At 33.6% G+C, this 19,507-nt stretch overlaps 1 protein-coding gene across 4 annotated transcripts; it reads left to right on the top strand.

Annotated features, from left to right (window-relative positions):
- The first annotated feature begins 10,476 nt into the window (after positions 1-10,476).
- Positions 10,477-19,200, top strand: LOC131146209 (zinc finger protein CONSTANS-LIKE 4). Of its 4 annotated transcripts, none has more exons than XM_058095626.1 (4): positions 10,477-10,826; positions 15,441-15,941; positions 16,687-16,821; positions 18,787-19,200. In XM_058095626.1, exons 1-4 carry the CDS (start codon positions 10,722-10,724, stop codon positions 18,877-18,879), a joined length of 834 nt encoding a protein of 277 aa, XP_057951609.1. In that variant the 5' UTR covers positions 10,477-10,721; the 3' UTR covers positions 18,880-19,200. The 4 variants fall into 4 exon arrangements, with proteins under 4 accessions (XP_057951609.1, XP_057951610.1, XP_057951611.1 ...); XM_058095627.1 differs by having other exon boundaries at positions 10,480-10,826; positions 16,735-16,821; XM_058095628.1 differs by having other exon boundaries at positions 10,481-10,826; positions 18,798-19,200.
- The last annotated feature ends 307 nt before the right edge of the window (positions 19,201-19,507 follow it).

The following is a 19,507-nucleotide window of genomic DNA, read 5'->3' as shown; positions in this document are numbered from 1 at the left end:
AAATGGAAAACTCTAGCCCCCTAAGACTTAAACCTTGATACTTTATCTAAGAGAGCCTTGAATTTATCATCTGAGCCACCCTTGAAGTACAACCTATTATTTTTATAGAAATATATATAATGTGTAAAACTATTATAAAATATAAACTCAAAGAGAACAAAATAACTTATCTATAATTTAAATAAAGCATGTATCAAAATTTTAAATAGTAACTATAGTGTTGCAAAGTTTCCCCCGACGGGCGAATGTGCCCTGCGATGGGCGAGGGGTAATAAATGTTAAAACTTGAAATGGAGTCATCACTAAACTATTATTTACCTAGGTGCAGTTAGAACACCTAATTACTACTCATTTGATTGGTCACTAGATTAATCCGAAGCCAAAAAACCAGTAGTCTTGATTTGTTTTTACCAGAGTTGGAATCAAAAGTTCAGTTATGCGAGGGAAAGGTATCAACACTCCTTACACGCCCATTTTTCGAACAGTACCTAATTAATTATGAATTATTCCTGAATTCAATTTGATTGTCTATAATTAACTTCTTAAAAGAATAAAACAAATAAATAAGTAAAAGTTTAAAAGAGAAATGAAAATTAAAGTGTATTTTAGGAATGTCTAATAAGACCTCCAAACGAGAGGATCTTATTAGATTAACCCCCCTCAGGTCTAATACAAGTGAGGTTATAAATACTTCACTATCCTTTTTAAAATCATAGAAACATAACCATGAAAAAATTGGGAAAAATCATTCAATTTTAAGCAAAAGAGTCTTTAGAAAAATCCCCAATTTTTTTCAAAATTTATAAAAATTTTCTGAAATTTTTCAAAATTTTTCTAAAATTTTTCAAGATTTTTGAAGACTTTTTCTCATTTATTTCATCTCAAAATAACTCAAAAATACATTTTCTTTTTTTTTTTTACTTTCAAAATATTTTTCCTAATTTTCTCTATTTTTCCCTCATTTTTAAAAATAAAAATCTAATTAAAATTAAATTTAAAATAAAATAAAATAATAAATAACAAAAAACAGTTGGGGAAAACCAAACTGGTTGAATCGATCTAGATTGGGTCTAGCCCAGTTGAATTTGGTGGGTCACATGTGTCCAGACACGTGGCGACCTCCATTTTTTTTTTTTAATTTACTATAACAAGGTGACGTTAGTATGACGTTACCTACCACGTGTCAGCCACCAGTTGGTCCTAAAGGTTTGATCCGGATTGCTGACGTGACAACAGTCTGTTCGTCTAGAGAAAACACGGATCGGATAGCCAGGATTACTCCTTGTCACCCCAAGAATACTCGGCCAATGTTATGCCACGTGTCACCACAAAAGTGGTGACAAATGTCCCACTCTGCCTTAGTTATAAACCCCGCTCCCCTTTTTTTTTTTTTCTTTCTTTTTCTCCTATTCCTTTTCTCTCTCCTCCTCTACGAACTCTCCCTCTACCCTCTCTAGCTCTTTTCTCTTTTGCTCCTTCTCTCTGCATCTCTCAGCTCTATCTCTCTTTCTGCACTATTAGTATCCCTCTAATCTCTCTATACTCTTTATTTCTCAGTTTCTCTCTTGGGTATTGGGCTTTTTAAATAGTGGGCTTATGGAACTTTAACATAGTGGGCTTGGGCTCCTTTTTTTCTTTTGAAAACAGTGGGCTTTCAGGCTTTTTAAACAATGTACTTTTGGACTTGGGTCTCTTAACATTGTGGGCTGGGGGCTTTTAAAATCATAGACTTGGGGCTTTCTTAAAAAAAAAATGTGGGCTTTGGGCTTCATCAAAACTGGGCTTGGGGCTTGGGTCTTTTAACACAGGGGGCTTGGTCTTTTAACACAAGGGGCTTGGTTTTAGGGATGAATTGCATGGGGAGGGGGCTTTGGTCTGGTTTGCCAAAACTAGTACATGACTAAACAATTGATATGGAAGCAAAGCAATCGGCGAATACAAAGTGAAATACTAACATCGGGTCTTCTACTCCTCATGTTCTTCTTATCAAAGCTTTTTGACTCTTCTCTGCTTCTGCTTTATGCTTCTGAAAAATCTTTTCTAGTCGTAAGGGACTCTCTGTTCTTTAGTCCTCTGGTAGTTTGAGCATTATGTTTGCTTCAGGAAGGACTCCATTGACTTTTTGAGTCCAATCTCTGTTTTGATGCTGACAAAACACTTGTATCTCATGTATGCATTTAACGTTTTTGAATATGTTCATGATTAAACACACACATGAGGTAATGGACATGGAAGCCGGAAGGAATGTAAAGATCACACACTCAGGCACATTCCATGACACTAAAAGAGCAAAAGAAGAAGACACTTAATTTAAGTTATATATGCATTTAATTTTTATTATCTGATCGGTAATGATGCATGCATCTACATGATATGTTTGAAAGCTCACAACGTCCTGAGGCTGACCATAGGATACCCAACAATAGCACCAAAAATCTTTTTGTAAAAGGTTAAAATTAAACAAAGATTTTTTGAAATAACTTTAGAGTCAAAATCGAGGCAAAAGCAAAGCGGTCGACCGACGTTGCATTTTTAGGCTTCATTAAAAGCCTCGGTCGACCGACTAGTTTATGTGTTATAGCCCTTGATCAACCGAACACACTCATAGCCCGAAGTCAAATTTTGACTTGGCTAGGTCGATCGAACCCACCATGCACAAATTTGCTTGGTCGACTGAACTTGTCAGAAGTCAACATTTTGACTTCCTTTGGTCGATCATTCTGAATTGAACACACCTACCTCGATCAACCAAACCATAAAATACTGTCACCCTAACTACTTGATCGACCAAACCTTATAGTTCAAATTGGCCTTGGTCGATCGAACCTCATGAATGGTCAATCGGCCTCTAGCCATGGTCGACCAAACCCATGAAGGGTTCAGAATCGCTTTGAGACGTTCGACCAAATCTATAGTTAAAAGTTGCCTCGGTCGACCGAACTTATAAAAGTGGTCAACCGAATCTTGTCCTTAGTCGACCGAACCTCTTGGGATGAAAATTTTTAAAGGGCTAAAACATCATTCATTTTTTAATTTAACTTTTTCAAAATACCAAACGTGTCCCTCAATGGTCAAATTTCCTAAAAATCTATAAATATCCCCTCCATAACTCAGATTAGTAACTTTGATTAGTTTAAATTTTCTCTCAAATCCTTTATCAATCAAAGTTTCCCCAAATCATTTTTATTGTTAAAATTATTCTTTTGGGGCAAAATCTTTTAAGCAAAACTCTCCAATTCTCTTTCACTCTTTCATTTCAAAATTATTCTTAAATAAAGTATATTTATTTTGGGCATTTATTTTTATATTCACATACACTTACCCTCAGAATCGCTTTGAGACGTTCGACCAAATCTATAGTTAAAAGGTGCCTCGGTCGACCGAGCTTATAAAAGTGGTCAACCGAATCTTGTCCTTAGTCGACCGAACCTCTTGGGATGAAAATTTTTAAAGGGCTAAAACATCATTCATTTTTTAATTAAACTTTTTCAAAATACCAAGTGTGTCCCTCAATGGTCAAATTTCCTAAAAATCTATAAATATCCCCTCCATAACTCAGATTAGTAACTTTGATTAGTTTAAATTTTCTCTCAAATCCTTTATCAATCAAAGTTTCCCCAAATCATTTTTATTGTTAAAATTATTCTTTTGGGACAAAATCTTTTAAGCAAAACTCTCCAACTCTCTTTCACTCTTTCATTTCAAAATTATTCTTAAATAAAATATATTTATTTTGGGCATTTATTTTTATATTCACATAAACTTACCCTCACTTAGGTTTTATCTTGAAAATCATTTTTGAGAGTAGCCTTAAGATTTCTTCCGATTATTTTTCTTGAAAAACATTTTTCGAATAAATCCTTTATTGCGCAAATATTTTTCTTGAGCCTAAACTCCAAATTCTTCAAGCATTTTTATTAGCAAAAATATTTGGTGGCGAACATAATAATCATTTTGATATTTTCATATGTTTTATTTGTGCAATAATTATTTAAATTACACCCTTACTCTAGTACACATAATATATATCATAAGAGAGTGCACGTATTTGAGCTTTTAATGTGTACATTCATGTTTGTATTTAAAAGCGTTGTAATATATACAAAAATATTTTTAATGTATCGGTTGTGTTCATCTCATAAATTGAACTAGGGACTCTTAGCCTCGTAAGTGAGACCGGTTTAGTTCAGTCCGAAAATTGAATCGGGGAGTCTCCCCCTGTAGGGGAGACCAATTGGGCTTAGCCTAATAATTGAGTTGGGGTTTTCCTCGTCCCATAAGGAAAGGATGTAAACGACTTCTGCTCCACCCGTTTAAGTGAGTAGAGATAATATAATCCTTGAGGGGTATGCCCAAGGCGAAAACGTAGGCTGGTTTGGCCGAACCTCGATAACAAATATCGTGTGTCGCTTTCTCTCTATCTTATTTAAATTCCTGCACTCTAATTTCAACATATGTATGAGTATTTATTTAATGTCATAATTATTTGCATACACACATTTGATTTAAATAAGATATACAACACATGTGTATGTTTGCTTTCATTGTTAAAATTATTTTATATACACTCGTATATATTGAATGAGATATGAACTGTGGTGAATCAGCAAATATTTAAATTTAGTGAAACTATTTTAAAACCCAATTCACCCCTCTCTTGGGATTACACCAATTCTAACAGGCCTAGTCTGCCCTTCTCTCAATCCATAATCCCCAATATTCCTCACTATACCCTCTCAGTAGGTGTGTCTCTCTTCGAAGGAATGTCTGGGTATATGGCCTCACAATATTTTTTATTTCTTCTTCGTGTCTCTCAATTGCTTCGTGTCCTTTCTCCTTTTACTAAGGCCCCTATTTATAAAGTTAGGGCCTCGACCAACATTAAAACCGAATCGAACCCTCTTAGGCAATAAATCACCCCTTTCCAATTGTTTATTTCCAAATTTCATACCTTCCCATGTGTGTACTTTCCTTCCTACAGAAAATTCATATCCCAGCTCAAGGCTCATTGGAATCGAATTTCCTTTATCGATTTCATTCCATATTAGTTTCCAGCCGAACAATTGGTTTGAGGAACAAATCAACCTTTCTTCATTGCAAATCATTCAATTTTGAGAGACAAAACGTTTAATTTTTATAGATCAACTGATTTTTAGAAAGAAATCTCCTCTCTTTATTGCTTGATTTTTCTCTAAGCTTTTCTCTTTATGCGTGTGTGCAGGTGCTAGCAAGACCATCGAATATTCTTGCATATTCCCCTATTGTATTTTCCTTGTATTTTTCACTATATTTCCCAACATTTCTCTATATGTTGTATTCTTGGCTATATTCTGGACACCCCCCCCCCCCTTTTTTTGTATTTCTATTGTAGTTGTATGAACAATGAAATAAATAAATATAGACGCCTAATTTTTGTTATATTTGGCTCCGATCAAAATGGAGTGTCTACATATAGGTAATGAGAAAAGGGGAGGGGGGAGGGGGGAAAGTCGTACAAGGACATTCAAGAATTGTGAAGCATATGCATTCATACTTGGAGCACTTCTCTTAGTTATTCTATATCTCTTACTTCATAACTCATAACTTCTACTTAAAGTCTAAACAAGGAAAATGAGAAAAAAAAAATCATTAATATATTTATATTTATATTTTAAATGTTTAAAATTTTTAAAAATATATCTTTCAAAATATTAGAGGTTGTCAAATTACCTAACTAGTTAAAACTTTGAGTTTGATGAATATACTCTGATTTCCATCTTCAAAACTTTTTTGATGTAAAACTATTTCATTTATTAAAATATTATAAGTATTGTTCAAAATTTTATATGAGAGTAGGAAATGGACAAAGTTTTTCGATTCTATCTATCTTGATCATATTGATAATACAAAGATTTGATATCAAAGAAAAACCTACTGCTAAAAATTTTAAAAATAATAAAATATTAGAAAAATTAGAATGAGCAAGTAACCCACAATGGTTGAACTTGGAATGGGAGTAAATAATTTTGGTAAGTTTAAAAAAATTAACTCCTCACAAAATATAAGATGAAAATTTAAATATGTAATTACTAGCTAGCAAAGATGTCTCACCTATGTTTAAGGTTTATTAATTTTTTTTGAGGTATTATAAATTAATGTCATATTTGAATTTAAGATGATAATTTGAGATATGACTTGTGTCGAGTTAGAACCAACTCTCCATAAACCCTATCTTTTACTACCACTAAATATATATTTATATTTATCACATAACTTGAATTTTTTTTTTAATTTTAAATGGAATTTGTATCTATTTTGGGACACAATTACTATTAGGAAGCATATTTTTGATCCTCGTTCACTCTGTCTCTCTACTTTTAGGTTAGGGTAATTGTCAATTCATCTAAAAATAAAAAATAAAAAATAGAAATGGTAAGTGAAAATTAAAGACTAGCAATCGGTTTGCGTATCTTAGAATAGAAACAAAAATCAAGAACTTATTTGGTTGCGTATACATTATTTAGTTTAGAACTAATAATATTTTTTGTCTATGTCACTTCTTATAGGATTTAATGGCTCCACCCACAAACATTTATATGTGAAAATCAAAAGGCAAATAAAGTAAAATCTTGATTAGAATTAATATATAATTGAATGAAAAAAGATTACAAAAAAAGGATTAAAAATATTTTTTAATTACAATGCCTTCTAGTTGTCTTTTTGTACTACTCTATCAATGATTGAAACTTTGTTTTAAAATTATGGAAATATTTTGAGATATTTTTCTTAATTTTTTAACGTCAGGCAAAGTTCAGAAGATTTTAAGAAAATCTAAATTTCAGAAACCAAAACATCATGTCTTGTTAATTGCAAACTGTGTGATTAAAGTCGAATCAATTTGGTATGGTTAAAAAATAAAATTTATTATTTTTGAATTTCATATCAATTATGAGGAAAATTATTAATAAAATAAGTTTAGTTTATAATTTATTGCTATGCATATAGTACAAGACACAAAGCCATCATTTTCATATGACCTCATTTCATAAACTATACATAGTATTAAATACTTAGTTTCGACTTTCAATTATTTTGATTTTATTAATAAATAAACCCGATTTAGTTAATTTTCAAAAACATTTCATTAATTTTTAAAATCAAAATTCAAGAATATTGCTATGCGCATTAAGGGTAATTTACAAGTCCCCTCCATTTTAAATTACTATGACGTTAAGAAAAAAATAAAATAAAAACTTATTTAAATAAATAAAAAAAGAAAAGACTTTTCTCTCTTCCCAAGAATTTTGAAAATTTAATTAATAGTATCCATTTTCTTTATATTTTGCATGCGTTATATTATTGCTTTATGTTTTTAATTATTTAATTATTGTGACAACACAGCAGGTAACAAAAATAAAATTATTTTTGGCATTATTGAAATAATTAAAAACTTATATAAAAAAATTAAAAATTAAAAATCCAAACAAACATCAAGTGGCCAATCTTTTTAATTTTTTTCCTATTTTAATTGTCCAATAAAAAAAATGAAAGGCCAGCAATAGATCTAATCCCTGCAACCCCTTAATTCTTATAATTAATTTCTTTAATAATTTGCAGATTTGTTCGTAAGCAACAATAAAAATAAATAAATAAATAAACACAGCTGCCAGCTTTTGGGATGGCGTGAGCAGTGACCTGCCCAGCAATCTCCAGACCCATACGCTTATGCCTGGGTGCGGTCACCCTCTCCACCAAATATTGCCAAATAAAATATTAATTACATTATTGCTGTAGAATACATCGTAAAATTACGTGTATATGTAATAAATTTAAAAATAAAAATATAGTAATGTGGCTGTGCAGTCAATATGCAGTCTTATAAATTTTTAAATTTTTTAAAAAATATATTTATGTAAAATATAATATAATATAATGTGTCTAGAGGTGAGCATAATTTGGATTTAACCAAATTAAGCGACCGAGTTCGGTCGATTCGGTTCAATTAATATAGAGGTTCAGTTCGGCTCAGTTACAGATTTAGTAATTTCAGGTATTCAGTTTTCAGTTCGGGTATAGAGAATTTTAATTCGATTAACCAAATTACTAATTAATTAAAAATTAAATATAAATTAATAATATTAAATATAACTGATATATTATATATTATATAACTGTTCGATTTTCTTAACTTATTTATTAAATCAATATCATTCTCCTAATTCAGCTCTTACAATTATAAGAAATGACAAACATTAATTTTATAACTAATTTTAAAATTTGTAATCATATTTTGTTTTTATATTTATTTTAAAATTATTTCGATCAAATTCGGTTAACTTCGAATTACTCGAAAAGTTGGTTCGGTCGGGTACAGTTCAGTTACAACACCTAATTCGGTCGGTTAAGTTAGAGATTATTGTTAATAAAAAATTTTGGTTAACTCGGTTAAGTAACCGAATTTGGCTGAACCGACCGTGTGCACACCCCTAAATGTGTTACACCTTGACTTAAAATGATATATATTGTATTGTAGAGGGGTTTCAGCTGGCTTGCCTTTCGTGTATAATCTCTCACTTCTTTATAAGACTATAATTGGTGTTTGATAGAAGGGAATGGGATGAAATTTGGAATAATGGAATCAAATTCTTCCTTGTAAACCTTTAATTGCATGTGTTGATAGATAGATATGTGATGGAATTGGGTGTAATGGAATCAAATTCATCATTTGATTTCTTCATTCTCTCCATCCAAATTTGCATTGCATTATATTTCTGTCTTACTTCATTCCATCAACCAAATCATATGTAAGCACATTATCTTACACACTAATATGACAAAGGCAATCATAATTTTTCTATAAAAAATCGTACTTGATAGGTAATCATTAATTGCTTTTTTTCTTGAAATTTTACTCTAATATGAGACGAAGATATGATTCTCGATCTATCTCTAAGTTGGATTGGTCCGCCTTATAGAGAATCCACTCACACAAAAGCATTGAAAGTGAGTCTAGTATTAAATATAATTATATTTACTTTAATAAGACACTATTTGTTTTTGGCCTATTAAGACCCACAAAAATAACATTTAATTCTCTAAACTTACAATAAAGATTTTCCATGTCAAGAATAGGTGACTGTTAGATAGGAACCATTCTTTTAAACAAAGTCAACAAAAGATTCGAATAGATATTCGAACAAAAAGACTTATTCAACAAATAAAAAGAAATATTATTTTTGTATCAAACATTGGTACATTAGTAAGAGCAAAAAGAGCATTTTACAAAGTATAGTCATGTGTTGATCATATGACTTAGCGGGAGTTGAGGAAAAATGGTATACAAGAGTGCGGAAAAATGATATATATTTTGTTTCTTAATGCAACTTCCCATTTTTTTTCTACAAATTTAAGAAATCAAATGTCGTAATTTAGTGTTGGCTACTGGATATCTCGATCGTTCAAGTTTAGGGTCTTTAGCTCGAACCGGGAGTAGGGGACAGATGATTATGAGACAAGACTTGGGCTACTTTTCAAACTTTTAGTCACCAAAAAAAAAAAAAATTGTGTGATTTATCATTTATTTATTTATTCGTCACCGTCGTATGGTATCTTTTAGGGAATCCACCAACCACATGATACTATTCAAAGTGAGCGTGACATTAAATATGACTATATTCACTTTAATAAGACACTACTTACTCTACCTATTGAGTCCCATAATTTTACATTATAAAGGTATTCTACAAATATTGAATACTTTTTTTTAAAACAAAAATCTTTTTACCACGTGTCTAGTGTGAAATGTGACATTTTGTCTTTCTTGAAAAAAAAATAAAAAGATTTTGCTAGTTTTTACATTAATCCTTGAAATTTAAATCATATAACATAACTCCCTAAGCTTACAAAAAAATTAGAATGTCACAATCAAGCATAAAGCCAAACTTTTGTGCAGCTACATAATTATATTTTATAACATAACGTTTTGCCTTTACTAGTTGTACCCAATAAATTAGTACACAAACCATTATTTAAAACAAAACCAACAAATGATACAAACATCTGTTTTCATAAAGCATTATTCAGTACAAAGTATTATTTTTTGCACCGATTTCTTCTTTGAACATTAGAACAATTAGAGCTAATTTGTAATTTTTTTTTTACAATTCTAAGAATTTAGATGTCATAACTTAGTACTAACGACCGAATACTTTAGTCTTCAAGATTTTTGACTTGAATCTTTAAAATGGACGAAAAACTATACAACGGAAGATGTCATGCTTTCAAGCCGAAAAAAGAAAAAGAAAAAGAAAAAGAAAAAGAAAAGAAACACTAGCAATATTTATTTATCTATTTAATTTAGGTATTTATTTATTTATTTTATTTTATTTAATTATTTGTCATCTTCGTACGGTATCTATTACAAATTCAAGCACAAATACAAAGTATCTTGTCTTGTAGCCAGTTTTATTTTAAAGTATATTTTTGTATGCCCACTTTTCCATTTTGTTGTTATAAATTTACACACTCCCACTGCTGGACAGTGGTCTCTCCTCTGCTCTGAAATGAACGCTCCAGGAACCAGCCAAGACCAGTTTCTCTCTCCACGTTACGGCTGCTCTGTCACTCTGGTTCTCTCTGCTCTGGTTTCCCCTGTTCCGACCCTAGAGTAGAGGAAAGGGGCTCCTCCATTGAAGCTTCTTTGCAAGCTCTACACACAGTGAGAGACAGAAACAGAGAGAGAAATGTATGCAGAGACGGGGCTTCTGTTTCCCTACTTCCAGAACTTCTCTCAAGAAGTGCACCCCTTTGAGGACTTCTGCCGATTCCAGAAGCCCAATGCTCCAATGGTACTATTTCTCTCTCTACCTTCTGTTGATATTGTTTGATCTGCATTTCTTTCAGCAGATTCGAGCAGGGTTTGAGTTTTGAGTGTTTCGTGCTGTGAACTGAGGGTTTGTGGTTTCTGTCTTTGTTGTCTGATGGGATTTGGTGAAAATCTGAAGCTTAGTCGCTGTTTTGATAGTTTTTGTTAATTTTGTGTTGTGGGTTTCGGTTCTGATGTTCAAGAATTAATTATTTTTTTCTGGGTTTTCTAATTGGTTATTGTTGATTCGGTTGTCAATTCTCTATTCTCCTGCTTTACATCTGAGAGCTGAGGAGTAACACATGGGAAAAAAAAAAAAAAGATAAAGAAATTTGGAATCTTGTGTTTTATGATTAAAGTTCTCTTTTCTATGATCAATTTGGAAACATAAAGGAGAAAAGAAAATAAAGTGAATGTGATTACTTAGTCTCTAGTTTTGTATTTCCTATGCTGTTTTATTTTTTTCTTAGGGGGGTTGTGGAAATAAGGAGCTGCAGAGTTGCTTTTCCTCTCATTTCTGTCATTCGTATTTCCAATTCCTGATATTAACACCTTGCTTGGTTTTAGCTTCACGGCACTCATGGAGACTAAAGAGGAAAAAGTAGGAGAAAAGAAAAAGCTAGTGCCAAACACCTCCCCTCCTACTATATTGTTTGGTGAAAACCAAATTTGGTAAATGGATGAGAAAAGAGGAAGCCCTAAAGGTTTCAGTAGGGTTTTTAATCTTTGCTAAAGTGGTGGTTTTTTCCTAGGCGTAAAATCACTCACTTCTACAGTGTTTTTGGCGTTTAGCAGTTCAGAAGGTTTCAATGAGCTATTTTAGCGGATTTGTTTGTTCTAATTCTAGGCAGAAAGTTCTTTTAAAGACGAGCTTTTGCTCAAAGAAGATTTTTAACATGGACAGGCGATACTTTGTGTACAGAACTTTTAATTTGCAGTTTTGGGAGCAAAATTTCTGGCATGAATTTTGAATTATCTGATCCAGTGATGAGCTAGGATAGCCAAAAATTTTAGGGGTTCAATTTTTCTCTGAATTTTAGCTGGGTTAATGGGAAATCTGACCCAACTTATGCTGAATTCTAAAAAACCCCTTGTGCCATGAGCTTATGAAGGATGAGTTCTGTTTCATATAACTTTTATCTTTTCATTCCATATTTTATATGCTAATTTTCAGTTGCAAATATTAAGGAGTATTGAGGGTGAGCCTTGACTTAATGGCAAGGGTTTTGCACCCAAACCTGAATGTCATATGCTCAAGTCCCTGATTTTGGTCGTCTAATTTGTGTGTTATATTTTTCAAAATTATGGAATAATTTGATTTCAATGTTGATAGCTTTTTCCTTGCCACAGCAGTTATATTTCTCACTTGAATATAATCACAGATTGGGTTCCCTATCCAAATCAGATGACCAAAATCAAAATTTCAGACTGGCCCTTTTCTACATGGCATGAGCACTTTTTCTCTCTGGTTAAACGCACTACCTTTTTGCCTTTTTTTAATTTTATTTAATTTTATTTTTTTATGGGTGATTTGTTCAACCAAAATTCTAAATGGCACTGCAAACTGCAAATACATGCTGCATAGCATAATGACAACAATTTCATCTATGATCCTCTAGATCTGCTTGGCTCTGAGGAGTAGCATGAGGAAGCAGTACCATTGCTTGGGACCAACTAATTTTATTTTGTTTGATTGCAGTTTCTTGAAAAAAGCTGGAGAAAGTCTTATAGAAAGATGATATTGGTAACATGGGGCATTGGTTTATGCTTCTTCTTGATAATTCTTGGGAATGGGTTGTGGATTCATTCTAAAACTTATGAAAGTTTTTGAGAAGGGGAAAAAAATGGTGTCTGCATCTTCTGTTCTAGAAAATCCTCTCTATAGAAAGATCCATACATATAAACATTCTTTTTGGTGTCAACAATCTCTTAGGCAGGTCCCATCATGCAGTGGGTTCCCATTAGGCAAACACAACTCATGCCCTATTATAGTGCGTACGTGCTAACCTCAAATTGATAAATATGAGGATTGGCGAATAAATAGAATCTAATTCCCTTTCATTTGCTTGTGTTTCCTTTCTGTTCTATATATTTTTTTCATTCCTTATGACTTTCTAAGCCCATCTAAGTGATGGGCATGACCCAAAGTTCATGACGTAGAGTTCTCTCTCTCTCTCTCTCTCTCTCCCCACCCCCCCCCCCCCCCCCCACCCAACCAACCAAATTGCTTGGCTCATCCAACATGAGTATCTTCAAAATTTGAGAATCACAATGAATCCTTTATTGTCTTTGCCTTTTATCTTTTCTTTTCATTTTTTAAAAATTTTTTTATAGCAAAAGAAATTTCATTAATAGGAAAAAATTTACAAGGAGGGAGAATAACATCACCCAAATAAAATATGGTATAAAACAATTCTTTTTTTAATATTTTATTATATTAATATATTATAATATACTATTATTATGGCTCTTATCCCTTTTTTATGCTATGTTTTTATATATTATACGCTTTTTTTGTTTATGTTATAAATATATTATAATAATATTATAGAAAATAAATTAATGTACAGGGTAAATATTTTTAAAATTTATTATTTACAAATTTGTTAAAATAATTGAGCCTATCATAAGATGGATGAGTGGAACTTCAATTATTTTGTTTGATTTAGCATAGAGTGTGCCAAGAAATTCTTGAGTTTACAACAATGTTTGTGGGGCTCAACATTGTTGAAAAACTTCTCAAAAAACTTGGATGTACTCTTTGTTTTGCACTATTAGAAATATGGAAAGAATGGGAATAATGAAATTTGCTTCAAATGTCAACTTTGTGGATTGACTACTGATTTAAGCCATACCATATGGTTTCATAGATGTATATATGAAGCCTCAAATTCTAACGTGTGGGCTCAACTTTCTCTCCTGTTTCGTTGTTGTGATGCAACAGAAGTTTGTGCATGCTGCTTTAGTAGTGAAAAGCATTGCAGCGTAGTAATAGAAGCTTGTGCAAAGGTGAAGTGTGTTGCTTGTAATGGAAAGAAAGATATTACTATTTTGGCTTGTTAGACCTCTGACACGAACACAGTGTTTGACTAGGACAAGGAGCAATTGGGATGTGGATCTTAACATATCATCTATTTTTAACTGTAGGTATTTTGCCTCTATACATAAAAAGCACCCAAACTTTGTTGGTACTACTCAATTACATTAGGGTAAAAGATGCTGACCTGTCTCTGAGATTTGGCGAAAAGATGGGGACGTTCCTTGAGATTTTTTAAAATTTCATAGACCTCTCCTAAGGCTCGTCTAAAAGATGTAGACCTTCCTTGAGGTTTCAAAAATTCAATAGGTCTCTACTAAGCTTTGCGAAAAAATGTGGACCTCCTTTGATATTTGCAAAAATACAAGCCTAGGAAGGGGTATAAATGTTCTAAAAATCAAATGTCAAGGGACACTGAGATTTTTCAAATTGGGAGGTCTGTGTCTTTTTGCTAAACATCAAGGAATGGCTCTAGAATTTGCGAAACCTCAATGAGGTCTGCATGTTTTTGCCAAACCTTAAGGGAGGTCAGCGTCTTTTGCACATTATATTATTCAACTTGATTCATTGACCCCCTAAAAAAATACTGTTTGGTGCAAGAGTTGCATTTGTATTGTATCTGTTTTGCTCTACCATAATGCATGGTGAAATTTTTGTGATGAAAATTGAAAATTTGACATTGCAAGTCAAGTAAAATATATAACTGATGGTGTTTTCTCGGCTCAAGCTATGCCGACACCTATCCCATAAAAATGTTTATACTTTGTATGATTTGGCACTGGACAGATGTACGGAAGTGGGCCTGCTTAAATGGTTTGGATTAGGCTTCATTGATTTGTATTGGTAATTCTTTCGTAGAAACATTTTAAAGCCCTCGATATAATCAGAATTGGTCCTAGTTCTTGAAGTTTATTCTATCAATATTTATTGGAGTGAGATATTTTTTTCTCAACTGTTTTATTTTCTTTGTTTTCATACTGTAAGCCTTTTGAATGCAGCACATTGAAAGAAGAAAACCCAGAATTTGGACTAACTTTTGGTTGGATGCAATTCGATTTATTATGCCAAAAATTTGTATGGTTGCAAAATTACTTTATATTCTACTATTGTATGATGTGAAGAAAGGGACAGCAAACAACCAGTGACATGTGGGAATCTGATGCATATCTGGTGTGGTTTTGTTGATAATGATTGCCTCCTTACGTAATGACTACTCCAATGCAATCATGAGATAAAGTGCTTACTGCTTAGGATTTTCCAACTGAGGCAGATGTGCAATTCAATATGGTATTATTATAAGTTTCATGCCTATAAACACGTGTTGTTAAGGCTCAGATGCATGACTCTTTTAATAGTTGTTGATTACCAAGTCCAAAGCATGCTGATCTGTCTCTTGCTATTTGAGGATCCTAGATGCATTTTAAGGTTTAATATTAATTTTTTTTCTGCATCTCCTGGCTTGTGGGGACTATAATGGCAAAGCATTCCAGTTGCTTGCTTGTTACATGCTGTTTTGTTACAAATTGGACTTTGTTGAGTTTCCCCTTTTTTTTGTTTTAGGGCAACCTCATTCAGACATCCACTGTATCAGAATATGACCTGGGAGGAGAAGGGGATTTATTCAAAGCTCCTGAGCCCATCATTGAAGATCCATTGGCAGGGCTTGATCCCATGACAGCTGCCATATCAATGATATCTTGTGGGGATGAGGTCATCCCCTCTCAGGCACTTGAAGTTGCAGAATCGATTCAAAATGAGCAACTTTTGAGTGAGGTTTTATATGAATGTGAGAAGGATCTCTTAGCAGAAGCTGCAGCAGGGACACCACTCCCTGAGATTCTGGATAATAAGATTCCTGTTGCAAGTTCAGACAGAAGACAACTGGTTGAGGAAAAATTGCTCTCTGAAGGGCCAGTCCAGAAGAGTGTTAGCTCAGGGTGTTTAAGCTCAATGGAGTGGATAAGTGGGGCTCCAGTTAGGCCAAATTTTCTGGATTTTCCAGGGATGGACTTCGGGGCTGTTTATGGGATGCGAAGGGCATTCAGTGAAGGAGATATAAAGGTCAGATTTAAATTCTCTCTTCATTTCTTTCACAACATATGCTTTTGTTTGGGGAAGGGGGGGGGGGGGGGTGAGAATTAATAGTTATACTTGGCTTATTATTTTTCTTGCCTCTCTGTTATTATTACCCTATCTTGTGTTTAGCTGGTCATATATAAGGGACATAGTAAGGATATAGGTGGAATATTTCGCAAGACTGGATTGGATTGAATAGAATTGGACTATACTGTCTATGATAATTTATCATATCCTGTGTTTGGTTGGCTATCTCTGAGGGAAATAATGAGGATATGACTCATGAGTGGAATTTCTTTTTTATTTTTGGTTTTTATACTCGTTAAATTCCTTAGCAGGCTTATTTTTTAAAAAGTTTACCAAGCCTAGCCTCTGAAACGAACACACCCTAATGAATAATGGTTCAGTAATGCATCAGGAGTCTGCAGAAACTAGTTTTTTCTTCCCTGAGTATAAGGGACAGCTTGCATCCCATGTCTTAAAATCAAGGAATTGTTTCTGAAATACTTAAAAATCAGAAGCAATTGCTTCTCTCTTTTATTTTGCCTTTTTCTATTCAACATATCTGGTGTAATCCACCCAAAAAAAAGTAAGTGAGTTTACATTTGCCTATAAGCACTGAGCATTTATTGGCTTTGTAATGAAAGTTTAGAGACTGAGAAATGTTTAGATGTTGCTGGCCATTTCCACAGGATGGGGCTGAGTCATTGATTCTGAGTTTTTATGACAGACTCTTGGTAATGGTAATATGAGCCTCATCCCTTCCCCCCTTGAGCAGCGGAGTTGCAACAGTGAAGAACGCAGGCAAAAGCTTTCGAGATATAGGAACAAGAAGACGAAGAGGAACTTTGGAAGGAAGATTAAGGTAAAACAGTCAATTTTTTTTGCGTGAAATAGTTACTCTTCTTGAATGTTAAAGACTTAATTTTGTTGTGAAATCTACCTGCTAGGGATTAGGCACATGCATAGAGCAAAAAATAAAATAACTGAAGAGAAAACCAAGAAGAAACACGGATTTATGTGGCTTCGCAGTCTGGGGAGGCCCCTGTGAGAAGTCCCACTATATTCTCAAAGAATAGTCTGTTCCAGCTTTTAACTGCACCTACAAAATAAATGGCTCCCATTTGAAAAATCCCATAAATATCTTCATAATAAACTTACAGGCATAGTGACCTGGGATAAAAAATAGTATACAGTACTACTGGCCCACTTGCCTCCAAATGGAGCCTCACCTTCTTAAGACTTCAAGTATGTGTACCCTGTGAATATGAGCTGCATCACATATATTTGAACTGCCAGGAATGGTAACGGACTGATCTGGATAGATATATGGAGTATTTCAAACCATGCAACCTTCCTCATTCTTGATGTAAAAGGGCAAGTGGAGGGCACATCTGCCACCCAATTGCGACCCTCAAGCACATGCAAGAAACAATTTTTTCTTGTATTCGCTGAGATGAACAGTTGACTTTTTTTTGTTCTGCACTTTGTCTGCCTCTTCCATAACAATCTCAAGGAAGTTGTTCTTCACTTCTAGGTGAAATAATTTGTTCCTCTCGCCCCTTATGGAACTGCTATTGCTTTAACACCTTTGCAGTTGACACATAGTCCTCTAATGCAAGGGCTCTTGAGTCTTTTATATTTACTGAAGAGGGGGATAAAGCATGAATCCATGACCTTAATTATGGTAAGGTCCGTTCTTACCATTGGGCTAGCCCCTGGCTTCCTGATAATTCGACTTTGTTTTACCTCTTACAATCTTCAGGGATTGTTTAACTTGTTGGTCTATGTATTAAAATTTTCAAATGACATCAGAAGCTTCAATTTGAAATGCATTTTTTGAACTTTATTTCATTAACTTAATCAGTAGCACTGTTGATGTATTCCCGAGGCTGCTCCAGACATTTCTGATCAATCCCATGTCATTTGTTGTGTTCCACATTCCCCCATCTAGACAAGGCAAAATCTATTGTTTCTCTGCTGTTTCCTTGGTCTCCACTCCCCCTGCTTGCTCCTCATACACCATGTATGTCTGCAACAAAGTGAGATTGTTTCTGCCTCTATCAAGGACAGAATTAGAATGATTTCCTTGCACGACTAGTTATCCATCTATACGCAGCACAACATTTAGAAACGTGTCCCTTCAGTGCAAGGAAATGCTACAGGAGGTGTGATAAGAATTAAAAGCCTGGATCACCCCAAATTTTCAATTTTCTACCATGCCTGTCACCCAGCAAATCCTTTCAAGCAGAACATTATTTGAAGCATATTTCCCTGAGAAACTGGGTACTCTCATAAGACCAAGTGATCATATGTTCTTTCTCTCTCTCCAACTTAGATTAATTTACCTTTATTCCAAGTGGTTTGGAAAGCTTGTTGAGCTGAATTTCATGGTTGCACGTTTTTGAACTTGAAATCTGCCAAAACACATGCTTTCTTTGGGATTAAATTAAATAATTTGTTCATGTATTTATATGCAGCAGCCTTTTTATTTATTTATTTTTTTTACATCTTTAATGAAAAATTGTTAACTTCAGCCTCAATCAATGTAAATCTTTTTACAGATTCAATGGTTGTGGTGGCCAAATGGAATATGAACTCTTGTTTTTTACCAAATAATAATAATAATAATAATAATAATAAATCTGGGTAATTGAAGCCCCTGAATGCAATTGTTCTTTGCCAGTTGTGCCTCCACCATATTTTGATTTGTTGTGCTGTGTTTCTTGGCTGAGGGAAAGAAATGAACAATTGAAGAGAGATTGAGGAAGAAATTCAATCCTTTTGGCTGAATCTTCACCTGTAAACTCAGTGTTTGTTTTCTTAATAGTATGCTTGCAGGAAGGCTCTTGCTGACAGTCAACCAAGGATCCGTGGACGGTTTGCAAAGACTGAAGAATCTGACATTTCCAAGAAGCAATAACTGTTACCATTTCACCAAGAAGAACGCTAGGAGTGATGTAGCTAGCAGACCCAATGAAGTGAAGTTAACTGCTAGTAGTGTAAGCCAGGCGACCAGACCCGTGGAAGCTTGATCAGAAATTGCTCAATAAGTCAGTTCCTCAACACAAGCAGACTAGTTGATCTTATATTTGTTGTAATAATCTCCTCCATAGTAGAGGTTGAAACGGTTGGCTAGGTTTGTACATAGGCTGGTTGAATAAAATTGGATGTAGGAATGGTACTTTGTTTATATGTGATATGAATTGATCATATTGCTGTCTAGGGGTACTTCCCCGACAAATGCTATTTTTCTTATTATGTTTGCTGGTTTAGTCCTTAACATGATGCGAAGGGGTGTGCTAGGGTTTATATTACTAATGGGGGCTGTTCCATTTTAAGTCTCTGACTCCATCCTCAATATGCATCCTAAGAAAAATAGCAGCACAGTATGTTGAATGACTCTTATGCATTCTCCATCCTCAATCTCACATATTAAAGCTGATAATATGCTTCTCTGACTGTCCAACAATCATCTTAAAACCAGTAAATCTTTACCTAAAGGTATCATAAATTTAAGAGGGAAGAAGTGTGGTGGGGGAGGCCAAATG

The sequence above is a fragment of the Malania oleifera genome, chromosome 13 (genome assembly GCF_029873635.1).
Source record: "Malania oleifera isolate guangnan ecotype guangnan chromosome 13, ASM2987363v1, whole genome shotgun sequence".
NCBI lineage: Eukaryota > Viridiplantae > Streptophyta > Magnoliopsida > Santalales > Ximeniaceae > Malania > Malania oleifera.
Note: the sequence above shows the minus strand (reverse complement) of the source record. Positions and strands in the feature narration are given on the sequence as shown.